The sequence below is a fragment of the Sceloporus occidentalis genome, unplaced genomic scaffold (assembly GCF_023333645.1).
Source record: "Sceloporus occidentalis isolate IW3139 unplaced genomic scaffold, rSceOcc1.0.p SCAF_5, whole genome shotgun sequence".
NCBI classification, from domain to species: domain Eukaryota; kingdom Metazoa; phylum Chordata; class Lepidosauria; order Squamata; family Phrynosomatidae; genus Sceloporus; species Sceloporus occidentalis.
In genome coordinates, this window is record NW_028316985.1 from 122,352,087 (window position 1) to 122,364,549 (window position 12,463).

Below are 12,463 nucleotides of genomic sequence, written 5' to 3' on the forward strand. Positions count from 1 at the left end.
CTACAATTCCCAGAATTCCCTAGCACTGAGCCAAATAGCAGTTAAAGCGGCCTCAAACTGGATCATTTCTGCAGTGTGTGTTTTGGAACACAGTCCACAAAATGAGGTATCAGGAGACTCAGTGCTTTTATTTTGTGTATCTTGGGTGACACTGTACTGTCTTTGGTAGATGGCCAACTCTGCGTACATTTTTCCCAAATGCGCCACCATGAGCATTTTAAACTACAGTTCCCAGAACGCCTTCCCCGGACGCGCGGCCAAGCTTAGAACGCAAGCCCTCGCGCGCTGCATCCTGGGAAGCGTAGTTTTGCCTAGGCACAGATCCCAAAGGGTTGTCCCTTCAGGGGTTGGACAAAGCCCTCGCTGCCCACGTGACTCCGCTTCGCGAGGCGCGGAAGGGCCTCTCCGTCGTCGTCTCCCTGACAGAGGTTACTAAGTAACCGTGAGTGTGTATTCCTCCGCCCCCCTTCATCCCTCTCCTTTGAACAAGCTGGCGGCGGGGACGGCTGTTGGAGGCTTTGTGTGAGGGAGTGAGGGCGCCCTGGGGAGGACTCTTTCTCCTTCCGCGAAAGAACATAAGAGCCCCTCAGCCGAAGGGGGCGACACCAGGTAAACGAAGTGGGCGGATGGGGCTATGTTACTGCTCCTCATCTTTTCCCAAGCGGAGAGGCACTGTGCTTTGGGGAAAACAGGTGTGTCGAAGAAGGGAGTTAATGGCGGGCGAGTGGGCGCGCGAGGCGGGGACGGCGACGGCGACGGTTGAGGAAAGGGGCGTGGTCAATAGCCGCGCGCTTCCCGGCTATTCCCTCCCGCGAGCGCCCTTCGTGGCTCCTCCCCCTTTCCCTGTCCTTCTGCCTTGTTTCTAAGGGCGACGCCGCTTTCGCCTTTCCTGATTGGCTCAACTCCAGGGGGCGTGCCCGACTACCCGCGCCTCCTTTCGTGGCTCCTCCCCTTTTCCCTGTCCATCTGCTTTGTTTCTAAGGGCGACCGCGCTCTCGCCTTTCCTGATTGGCTCACCTCCAAGCTGTCTCCTCTTTTGTCCCGCCCCCTTTTCTCTTTTCTCTCTCCCTCTGGACTTTGCCGCCGATTTGACGGAAGTAGCGGGCTCTGTGGCTCCGCCCTTAAAGTGACGTAGCCAGGTGAGAAGAAGACCTTGGCAGTTGTGCCCTCCGAGCAAGGGATGCTGGATGGCTGCAGTTGGGATCAGCAGCAGCCCAGCCTCGTCATCACCAGCAGCAGTAGCATCAGGTGGGCCCAAGTCCAGCTTCTTGTAGGCTTTGCAGTGTGCTTTGGACCAATGAACCTGGAGACCAGGTTCTGATTAATAACATTTGTTATTACTATTGTTATGGCTCAGTGCTATGGAATGCTGGGAATTGTAGTTTATTGTGGCACCAGAGCTCTCTCTGACAGACTACACGAGACTACATTTCCCAGAATAATTGCTATTATTAATCTGGGGGCTGTAGTTTTTTGAGACATTTAGCCTTCTCTGTCCAGAGAGAGAGAGACCTGTGGTGCCCCAGTAAACTACAATTCCCAGGATTCCATAGCACTGAGTTAAAGTGGTATCAAACTGGATTGTATTAATGCAGTGTGTGTTTTTGGACGCATGAATCTGGAGACCAGGTTTCGATTAGTAATAATAATAGTAATAATAAAATGTAGTTTTGTGGGACATTTAGCCTTCTCTGCCGGAGAGCTCTGGTGCCACAATCTGGAGTAGATCATAGAATCGTAGAGTTGGAAGAGACTGCAAGGGCCATCTAATCCAACCCCATTCTGCCATGCAGGAACTCTCAGTCAGAGCATCCCCAGTGACAGATGGCCATCCAGCCTCTGTTGAAAGACCTCCAAAGAAGGAGACTCCACTACACTCTGAGGAAGGAGTGTGTTCCACTGTCGGACAGCCCTTACTCTCAGGAAGGTCCTCCTAATGTTGAGGTGGAATCTCGTTTGCTGTTCCATTGTTCCACGTTCTAGTCTCTGGAGCAGCAGAAAACAAGCTTGCCCCCTCCTCAATATGACATCCCTTCAGATATTTAAACAGGGCTATTTAAACTCTGGATGGGACATCTCCAAGCCACACAGGCCCATCTCCATGACCTCTCTGACTGAGTCCATCCCTCTGGCTTGTGGCCTTCCTCTCTTTCTTCTGCCCTCTACCTTTTCTTCTTTCTTGCCTTTTCCCGTGATCCATGCCTTCTTGTTATATGTCCAAAGTACAAACAAAAATCTACTCAATGGCCAGCCACCCCTGTATATTTTATGGCCAAAGTACGTAACCTCAATTTAATCATTTTTGGGTTCTGGCTTTATCTCTTCCCAGACCCATCTGCTTGTCTTTTTTGATGCCCATAGTATTGTAAGCGCTCTTCTCCGTACCAGAAATAATAATAATAATAATAATAATAATAAACTGGACATGCTAAGAAATCTTTTTTCAGGTATTGTTACTGTCTTTTCCAGGGATTTGTGCCTTCTCGTAATGTTGCCAAAGTACGACGGCCTCAGTTTAGCCATCTGGGGTCCAAAACAGACTGCAAAAATAATCTAATTTGAGACCCCTTTAACTGCCCTGGCTCAGTGCTAGGGAATCCTGGGGATTATTGTTTATTGTGCCTCCGTCACTTGCTGACGGAGAAGGCTGAATGTCTCACAAAACTACAGTTTCCAGAATTACTGTTTCTATTTTTATTATTTGGTTTTCTTATATCCCACCTTTCTCCCAGCAAAGGGACTCTGGAAAGCGGCTCAAAACATTGCTAGAATTGAGCAGGACAATTAAATCTGTCTCATACTGGATTATTTCTGCAGTGTGTTTTGGACTTTGGCTTCCAGCTGTGTGTGTGTGTGAAACTTCAAGTCACATTTCAACTTATGACAGCCCCATAGATTTCATAGAGTTTTCTTAGGCAACGAAGATTCAGAGGTAGTTTTGCCAGTTTCTTCCTCTAAAATATAGCCTATTGCACATGGCATTTGTTGGTGGTCTCCCATCCAATTGCTAATTACCAGTTATCTTTGCTGCTTTCCACAGAGATTAAGGCCATCTGCATTGGAATGTAGGTGCAGATTATTTTTTAGCTGTTTACATTGTATACTTGGCAACTTTTTGTACATAGCAACTAACATAGGGCTGAACTTGTTGCTTGGATCTGCAACAACACTGTGGAAAATGCCAGGCTTAATGTGTAGAAATCACAATGGAGGTAAAATGTCATGTGTCTGATGAGATGGGCTGTAGTCTATAAAGGTTTATATCACAGTAAAAGATCACTAGCTTTTAAGGTATTTATTTATTCATGAGATTTATATCCTGCTTTTCTCCCAAAATGGGATTCAAGTCAGTTTACAGTAATTTAAAAGGATAAAACTAAAACGTTAATGACAAACGTGAACTGCCCTTTTGTAGTGTTTACGCTTCTTAACAAATTAGATGTAGGTGGCCACACAACTTAAATACAAAACACAGAACACACCAAATTACTATTAACTTACAGAACTCAAGACTCTGCTTTTTCACAGCTTTAAATCGCAGTCTATTTTTTCATGCTCAGGCATCTTTCCTGGGCTAAGAAGTGGGGTGGAGGAAGAAGGCATGGCCTTTCAACCTTGAAGAGCTTGTGCTGTTTTAGTAACTGTATCTGGTTACTACAAGTAACAACTATGTTCTAGTAACATTGACCTGTAGTTTTTCCAACAGAGCAACTAGTTGGCAGCTTTGTAAAGTTTGTTAAAGCAGCATCCAGAAGTATTACTGAACTGATTAACTTTCTTTTTGCAACCAGAGGGTATCATTGGTGATGCCCTTTTGTCTATGGCACTTTATAAAGTGATGAAAGAGGTTTTGTGGCTGACTGTAGATGTCAGCGACACCTTATTGGAGCCTTGCTTTGCACAATTAGATATTACGTTGCTGTCCCTATTTAGAGTATTGATTTGTGCTGTATCTGTGGTATTTCATTTTAGGTAAGTTGGTGGAGCTCATAGGAAAATTCTGTATGTGTGCTAATGGTTTTGTGATGTTTAATTTTGAAAGAGCACTTTGAACTTGATTTTTTTGTACATACTTTAAACGCATTTTAAAAGGAATGCCCTGTAATGCTAGCACTTTGAAGTCTTCTGTGTAGCTAAACACATACAACCTCAGTTTTAATAAGATCTTAAAAGTTCAGGCCTGTGCATGCATACCAAGTAATATGCCCCACTGAATTCTGTGGGACTGACTTCTGAGTAAACTCATTGCGTTGAAAATGTGTCAGGATCTGGACTCTAGTAGTCAATAGTTTTTCAGCGAGGATTAAAGGTAGAAATTTGGAGTCATCATTATAGTACCTATGGGCTTGGCACTTCCATTCAGTACACATTTTATTTGACACTACATGATAAGGAGCCACAGACCTGTGCAGGACATCAGTGCCAACCTGTGTGGAATCTCATGGAAGTTAAAGAGCATGACAGGGCAACCAAGCTTTTATAAGAGGATTCACCTGAAAATAGCTTCTAGGATGATGAGAAAGAAAGGACGAACTCACCTCCGTGCTTTAATTTCTGTCCAGCATTCATCTGCACGCATTATCAGGTCTGTTCTCCACTTTGATCACATTCCTCCTTTATTGTCATCCCTCCATTGGTTCCCCCTCCCTTTCCGTATTTGTTACAAACCTCTGCTGTTGGCTTTTAAAACCCTGCATTGGCTGGCCCCTGCTTATTTATCAGAGCTTCTTTCTCCTTACCTTCCCACTTGTGCCTCCATTGTGGTAGTCAAGGGCTGCTGTCCCAGCCAAGGATTTTCACTGCTCCAGCCTGGATCTGTCTCTTTTCACTTGCTGCCTTTTATTCCCCCACAAGCACGGTTCATCACCTCATTAACCAGCTTCAGAACTGAGTTAAAGGTAATACTGTTCAGGGAAGTGTTAGGACTAGGCTAGAATAGAATGGGATTGGCCTGTGCTATCCTAGCCCATCTGCTCAGCCCCTTTAACATGCATGGGAAGCTGCTATACATTCATATGAGAGCATATTCTACTGATGACAGTGAAACATCCGAGTTGCCTGTGTTATGCATTCTGCTTCTGGATGAAGTCACCCTTCTTGTAGAAGAATCGTGACAATGCTAAATCTATATTTTGAGCTGAGAGCTCTCTAGAAAAAATATTTGCTTTAGGGATTAAGAAATATGAATGGCACATGACTTGGATTGTTAGATGAACAGCCTCATCATATTTATTAAACTGAGATACTTCTCAGTAATAGTGAAATATAGTTGGTCTTTCTGCAGAGTAAATATGCATAAAATCTAAGCATTTAAGTGATTTCAGTGTTACCTTACGTATTACCTAGAAGAGAACGCTGCAGAGTGTACTGGGACATACTCCCTAGTAAGATTGCATAGGATTGCAGTCCAAGTATTCACTGATTTGATTATAGTTCTGCTTTTTCTGAGATGTGCATATAGTTAGTAGCTCTTTTTATTTTGGTTGAGGCAGTAAACCTGTACCATTGTTGTTCCAGTATTTGAGTCTCATATGAAATATCTTTATCTTATTAGGTAGAAACATAATTATTTTTAAGTCTTAAAAAAAGAGGGCTAAAGAGTGGTGTGGTTTTTAATTAAATAAGCTTGAGCTCATTATGATCTGCAGTTGGTAGAACCTTGTATTATAATCAGTGGGCCAACTGAGATATACTGTAATGGAAACTGGCTTTCTGTTATGGTATTACCACAAGGCTTGTGGAAACTTGTTTATGTTTCAGGAAACCATGATTTTCTCTTACATGTGAACTGGTATGGTGTCCAAACTTGAGTACAAACTAGAATTTTTGTTTTCTTTTGAAGGTCTATATATTTAAGCAATACATTATACAACATGGCAGCTGGAGGCAGTCCTTTTGAAGAAGGAATGGATGATCATGACTTACCCAACTGGAGCAACGAGAGCCTTGATGATCAGTTGAACAATACGGTAAAACTACAATTTTTGATGTTTATATCATAATGTAATGTTGTAATATAAAGCTGTTATGTATATTATATGTAATATGAAACCATTTTGGGCATCAGTGAAATACAGGTTATGCGGTTATTTATAACTTTAAAAAATTATGGTGATTATAATTAAGAAATTGTGGTTCTTTACCCTAGGATATATAAAGAAATATTTGATATTTATTTTAGGGCAATGCTCAGAATTTTATTAAATTATAGTGCCTGATGTTTTCCTTTAAATTAAAAATATAATGTAGTTTAATTAAAATTCCTCTTGTAGTTTTGTGTTGGTTTTTTGGCTAAGAATCAGTAGCTTCAAATAATGTATTTTTCTTCAATAATATCAAGATACTTATTTTTGTTTTGTGAATTTGTGTGTTTGTTTTTATGTGTGTTTAGAGCTGGGGTGGTCAACCAAAGAGACCTAACAAATCTTCAGAAAAAAACAAGAAAAAGGTTTCTAGTGAAAGTGAAATAAGACTTACTAATGACGTCTCTCCAGAATCTACTCCAGGAATTGGACGAAGGAAATCAAAGACTCCCCATAGCTTTCCTCATACAAGATACATGACTCAAATGTCTGTCCCAGAGCAGGCAGAACTAGAAAAACTTAAACAAAGAATAAACTTCAGTGATTTGGATCAGGTTTGTGTTTTCATTCAGCAAGGTGAAATATGCACATTAATATTGTTAATGCTAAGGGGAAAATTGATATATGTACCTAGAGAGCATATATCATAATTGTGTGCTTGGATAATTTAATAAGTTGAACTTGATTCTGAACCAGAGGAGATGTATGTGCATGTCATCATAGAGTGTAAGGCATTTTTGTGTAATCTATTTTACCTAATTGTAATACGTTTAGATTAACACCTTTAAAATGCATGTTTTTCCAGCTACATTCTTAGAGACTCGACGCAGGGCTTTATAGCACATTTCAGCTATAAAACTGTAGCTCTAACCCTGGAAGGAAGGAGGTGTCAACCTTGTGTCCAGCTCAGGAACACTCTGTTTTTTACCTGGTCCTTTAAACAGGAGGTGGGTTGGGGGACAGGTAGAGGTAGAAGCTAGCAATAGCCTGAATGCTGTCTCATGTTTCCAAGCTAGGAAACTGCTGGTTGTATATTTTGTCCATTGTGTCTCCTTCATATCCCTTTGATAGAGAGGAGGGTGTGTTTGTGTGGAGAAACAAGCAGCTGCCAAATTGTCCTGCTGTGCATTCTGCCATCATTCCATAAGTCTGTCTTATAAGCAACAAGGGCGGGGATACAAACCGCCGCTTTGCGGCGCTTCCCCACCGCCGCCGTTTGCTCCGCGCGGGAGCTGCAGCAGTCAAACCGCGCGGCTCCCGCGCGGAGCAAAAAAGAAGCTCCATTTCGGAGCTTCTTCTTGCGGCGCCTCTATGACGTCGCGAGGCGCCTGGCGCGGACTCGCAACGTCATAGGCGCCGCGACACGTCTGGATGCTATGCGTCCAGTACGTAAAGATGTCGGTGCCCATGTAGAAGGGGCGCCGCCATCTTGTACGTATAGGATACGTACTAGGGTTAGGGGGGTGCGGAAGCACCGCCCCTTCCTAACCCTAGTACGTATCCTATACGTACTATATGGCGGTTTGTATCCCGCCAAGGAGAAAGAAAGGCAGCAGTGGATTACATTATATCTGATGGCTTCTGAGTAGCAGTGACAACATCACTTTGTGTTCTGTCTTCTTTCTAGTTAAGGCTACAGGCAAGAGCCAGTTGGACTTCCACCTCTGTTTGATAACTACCTGCTATCGAGCATGTTGCTGTTTTCTCTATTACATCTTCTGGCCTCCCTCATTAAATAAAGGAAAAGTATGGTTGTAGGCATTTGGTGAACCAGGTGGCTGCTATTCTAGAGAGAGTTGATATAGGCTTCTGCAGTGTTTCACAAAAGGAGAAGCTTTTCATGCTCTTTCTCAATTCAGTCATCCACTACTCTTATGCATACAGTAGCTGTGGTAGGGAAGAGAATACAGAAACTGGGAAGTTAGGATGGGGGAATGAGAAGAATGGGACGGGCTAAACCCAGGCAGGAAAAGTAAGGATGGGTAACTCTGGTCTGCAGGCATTTGTGCATTTTATGATCATGCATGCTTCAATATCAATCAGTTTTTTGTTCATGCTTGTATGTGGTAGTGCATCACCAGGTTTGAGTAACAGTGGAGTGATGTTTAAAGGAACTATCTGAGTAATGTGATGGTATTTCATTTTGTGTAGAGAAGTATTGGAAGTGATTCTCAGGGCAGAGCAACAGCTGCTAACAACAAGCGCCAACTGAATGAAAACAGAAAACCATTCAACTTCCTGTCACTACAGATTAATACCAACAAAGGCAAGGATGATGCTGCATGTTCTCAGACACAAGAAGCTGGTGGATCATCCCAGTATAAAGACTTACTTACAGCTGCCTTGAGTAAGGATTTGTTGCAGAATTGCCCAGTCTCAATTGAAGAAGATGGAAGAGGTGAACCTGCTGTCGACAGTAGCCAGGTGCTATTTTTGGTTCATGTATCTGATTAATCCAAAAAAGAAAGCATTTGAAGGAAATGCATAATTACTGTGTTTCTTATAAGACAAACACTTTTTAAAAAATATCATGAATGGGAGGCAACCCTTAAGGAAGCATAAGACATGAAAATTGCAAGTAGGAGTGTAATGTTTATGCAGATATTGCATGTGATTTTTATCAAAGCTTGCATTTTTATTGAAACATGGCTTTAATTCTAGAGTGGTGTTCCCCAGCATGACACCATTTATATGCTTTGGACTTCAGTTGTCATCACCACCAGCCAACATGGGTTAGTGGTCAGTTATGGGATTTCTAGTCCAACTCTGCATTGCACCAGTTTGGGAATATCTATTTTACAGACTTCTAGATAACCAGACAAGTCCTTTTTAGTAGAAATGAAAGTGTAAGACTTGGGCAGATTGAATTTTTCCCTTTTACATTTTAAATGTTTCATACTTTCTTAAGCTATATACACTTAACTGGGGCTAAGATGAATGAATGGATTATACAGTGTGATTAAAAAGAATGGTGCAAAGGTAAAGCTGTTCTTATTTGGTTTTGCACCTTTCATTTTGAATCACCCTGTACATTGGATTGCTCTATTAACTTTAGTAGTCACACAAAGACATGCATACTGATGTCTGAATATTACTTATATGATTATCCATTTGGATCAAGGAGGGTTACTTCAGCAGGTCTGAAAGTCTACTTTTGTTTTGAAAGGCAGATATTTTTTATGTTAAATGATGCAGGGGGCCTCCTGCAACCTATTTAAAAGATGAACTACTGGGGTTTTTTGTGGACTCTTGTGACTCACACAGTTAGGTATTCTGTGTCTGCGCAGTTTATCCTTGGAACCTTCCAGAATAGTTATATAAGTTTTATGGCAGTAGCTCCATCCACCTTCAGTTCTAGCCCTCAGTTTTCCCACTCATTTACTTCAGTTCCTTTTCATCCCATTCATTGAGCAGCATCGAAGGAACCTCCCAAGTATGTCTTTTACTTTCTGTTTATGGAGACTTTCATAAGAGGCAATTCACACTCTTTCCTTTTCTTTTCTTTTTGTTTAGATAATGGGCAGTATGGATAAGTCAGTGACTGCAGAAAGCACTTTGGATAGGTGCATGTTGTTCATCCTGACATATAATACTAGATTACTAACTTAGATTTGAGTGCAGCTTTTGTGGTCAGCATAACTTTGTTTTTTGATGTGATGGTTTTGTCATCCTAAATGAACCTATGCAGTATGCTGTGCTGGATTACTATTAGTAGGATCAGAATTATTAAAAGAGCTAGTTGTCTTCCCCCCCCCCCCCCTTTTCCTCCTACATGTAATCGCCAAAACGACTCTGGTTGATTGGAAAGGCTCTGAAGCCGGTTTTGATTACTCTGAAGGGTAATCAGTGAACTATTTAATTTAGCCCTAAAATGTTAATTTATTTATATCATAATTTACTTCATAGTCAATATGTTTGTAATACTTTCACAACACAAGTTATAATTTGTCACCGTCTCTTGTGATGTTTTCAGATTGTGAGCAGATTAGTTCAAATTCGTGACTACATTGCAAAAGCCAGTTCCATGAGAGATGATCTTGTTGGGAAAAACGAGAGATCTGCTAATGTTGAGCGTTTATCTCATCTCATAAATCACCTGAAAGAACAGGAGAAATCTTATCTGAAATTTTTACAGAAGATACTAGTAAGTTTGAGAATTTAAATGTCTTTTAGCACTCTAAAAACATTATTGGAAATAGCATGAGGAATGAGTTTAATATGTAGCAGTTTCCCTTTAACTTTCCCTTTATTACTCCATTTATATAGTTTTTTGTTTATGCCACTAACATATTCCAGGCTAGAAAGAATGAGGAGGAGGATGGTCGAACTGTAGATTCAGCTGTGGGATCTGGTTCTGTAGCTGAGAGCACATCGCTAAACATTGATGTGCAGTCTGAAGTTTCAGATACAACGGTAAGCTGTTTTTTAGTAATTAAGGTGGTAGAGATTATGCTTTCTTCTGATAACTGATGTTTTGCATCTGAATTTTAGTCCAAGAAAATATTAGCAGGCTAAAATTCTTGATAATGTCATTGAGAATTTAGTTATTTCGACTCAAATGGGATTAAATCATAACTACCTTTAAAATGAGACCACTGTAGACTATTTGGAAAAAAGTTTTTCTGAGGTTGGAAACTCTGTACAGTGGCTTGGCATATGATGCAAGGAGCTGTAGCAGGAAAGGTGAATTGTTCAATATAGGAACCTTCAGTTGCATAAGCAGAAAAATCTTCTAGTAAAGTGCACCTTTTTGAATCAAACTGATTTGTCAGTTTTTATTTATAACATGATAAGATTGATAATTCACTACTTATTTATGACATGATTAGACTGATAACTCCCTACTTTACAGAATTTCCCTAACCCAAAAAGTTCTAGCCCTAAGGAGGCCTTCCCCTTTCCAGAACATGTAACCTATATAGTTTTCAAGTTATGGCATCCCATTAAGCTCTTGATAGGTTTGAAACTGAAGCCATGCGACCACATAGGTAGACTCCTCATTGTTTATACCTTACAAAGTGTTCTTATGAAAACTATTTATTTCAAGCTTTTTCATTCCCTATTTATTTTGCTCCCTGTTGTCTGCTAAAACAGTTTTCCTTTCTGAAGAATATGTGATTACCACTTCACATACAACAGCCCTATGCATATTTACTTAGAAGTAAGCACCATTGGGATCAGTGGGACTTGCCCTTAGGAGAGTGAAAGGCTCCATGCCTTGGCATCACAGTGGCATACACAGATACAGCATAGTTCATTCTCTTGAAAACTGAATGTAGATAAATATTCAAACTCTAGGATTTGTTTTTCTAAAAGAGTCAAGCCATAACACAGAATAGTGATCACATAATTATTTGGAATAATAAAAAAATACAAAAACAAAAACAAGTAAAGCTACTTGATCTTAGTTGCTGTTTACTGTTTCCCCTGCCTGTCAAATGTTTGTTTTTCTGTGCTATACAACAAATATGCAAGTACAGTGGTGCCTCGGGTTACGAAATTAATTTGTTCCGCTGTCAATTTCGTAACCCGAAAGGCTTTCGCAAGCCGAATTCCCATAGCCGCTAATGGGGAAAAGCCGCGATTCCGTGTGAAATCGCGCAGAAAAGCACCAAAAGTTTTTTCGTAACCCGAAAAAACTTTCGCAACCCGGAACAATAATTTCCTATGGCTTTTTTTCGTATCCTGAAAATTTCGTAACCTGGGTAATTCGTATCCCGAGGTACCACTGTACCTACATTTTAAGTACTTTTATCACTCTGCCACTACAGAATTTATTTCCCTGTTTTTTTCAGGTGAAGGGGAAATAGATGGATTATTTAACAGCACCCTAATAATAATGTAGCTTAAGTGTTCAGAGTGTATAATAATTGATTAGGTGAGAGCAGAATCTTGTTAGTGCACTAAATATTAGCAGTTGCACTTTTTCCACAGTCATGCAGCAGTGGGAAAGCAGACAAACAGTTGGCTTTGTCTATTTCTTCATTGCCTAGTTTCCTTCATGGTGACTGTACCTGTGGCCTTTTGTTTAGTCCCTCCACCACCTCCACTGCTGTAATTATGTTGGTGTAGTGCATTGGCAGGATTCTGGCCTATGTGCTTTCAATAGTTGGTAGAAAGTGATGATACAGGTGTACAGAAGCAGTTCTAGCTCTGAAAAGGGCTAGGCTGAGTCACTGACATTAAAGAGCCTGGAATATTCTTTGAGTAAGTTGATCGTAAAGATCTGTGCTATCTGCTTGGAACAACTGTTGCTCATTATGTGGTAATATTAGCAATCAGTGCTCATTGAGTAAGTTCATAAAATCATAGTTTTAATTGATACATGTTAAAATTAGAATATCATACCTCTAAGCAAATTCAAAATGATGAATTTTGTC

The 12,463-nt window shown here is 40.9% G+C and overlaps 1 protein-coding gene across 10 annotated transcripts in view; it reads left to right on the forward strand.

The window, feature by feature from the left end:
* Positions 1 to 320: 320 nt before the first annotated feature.
* PCM1 (pericentriolar material 1) overlaps positions 321 to 12,463 on the forward strand; it is a 70,503-nt gene continuing 58,360 nt past the window's right edge. For 4 of the 10 annotated variants that reach the window (XM_089525315.1, XM_089525317.1, XM_089525318.1 and 1 more), the window contains exons 1-7: positions 343 to 609; positions 1,102 to 1,248; positions 5,843 to 5,969; positions 6,392 to 6,637; positions 8,235 to 8,507; positions 10,057 to 10,227; positions 10,380 to 10,496. In XM_089525315.1, the coding sequence (XP_089381441.1) occupies positions 1,181 to 1,248; positions 5,843 to 5,969; positions 6,392 to 6,637; positions 8,235 to 8,507; positions 10,057 to 10,227; positions 10,380 to 10,496 (1,002 nt within the window). In that variant the 5' untranslated portion in view covers positions 343 to 609; positions 1,102 to 1,180. Of the gene's footprint in view, positions 610 to 1,101; positions 1,249 to 5,842; positions 5,970 to 6,391; positions 6,638 to 8,234; positions 8,508 to 10,056; positions 10,228 to 10,379; positions 10,497 to 12,463 lie in introns of all 10 variants that reach the window. The other 6 variants (XM_089525325.1, XM_089525323.1, XM_089525316.1 and 3 more) reach the window with 6 other exon arrangements.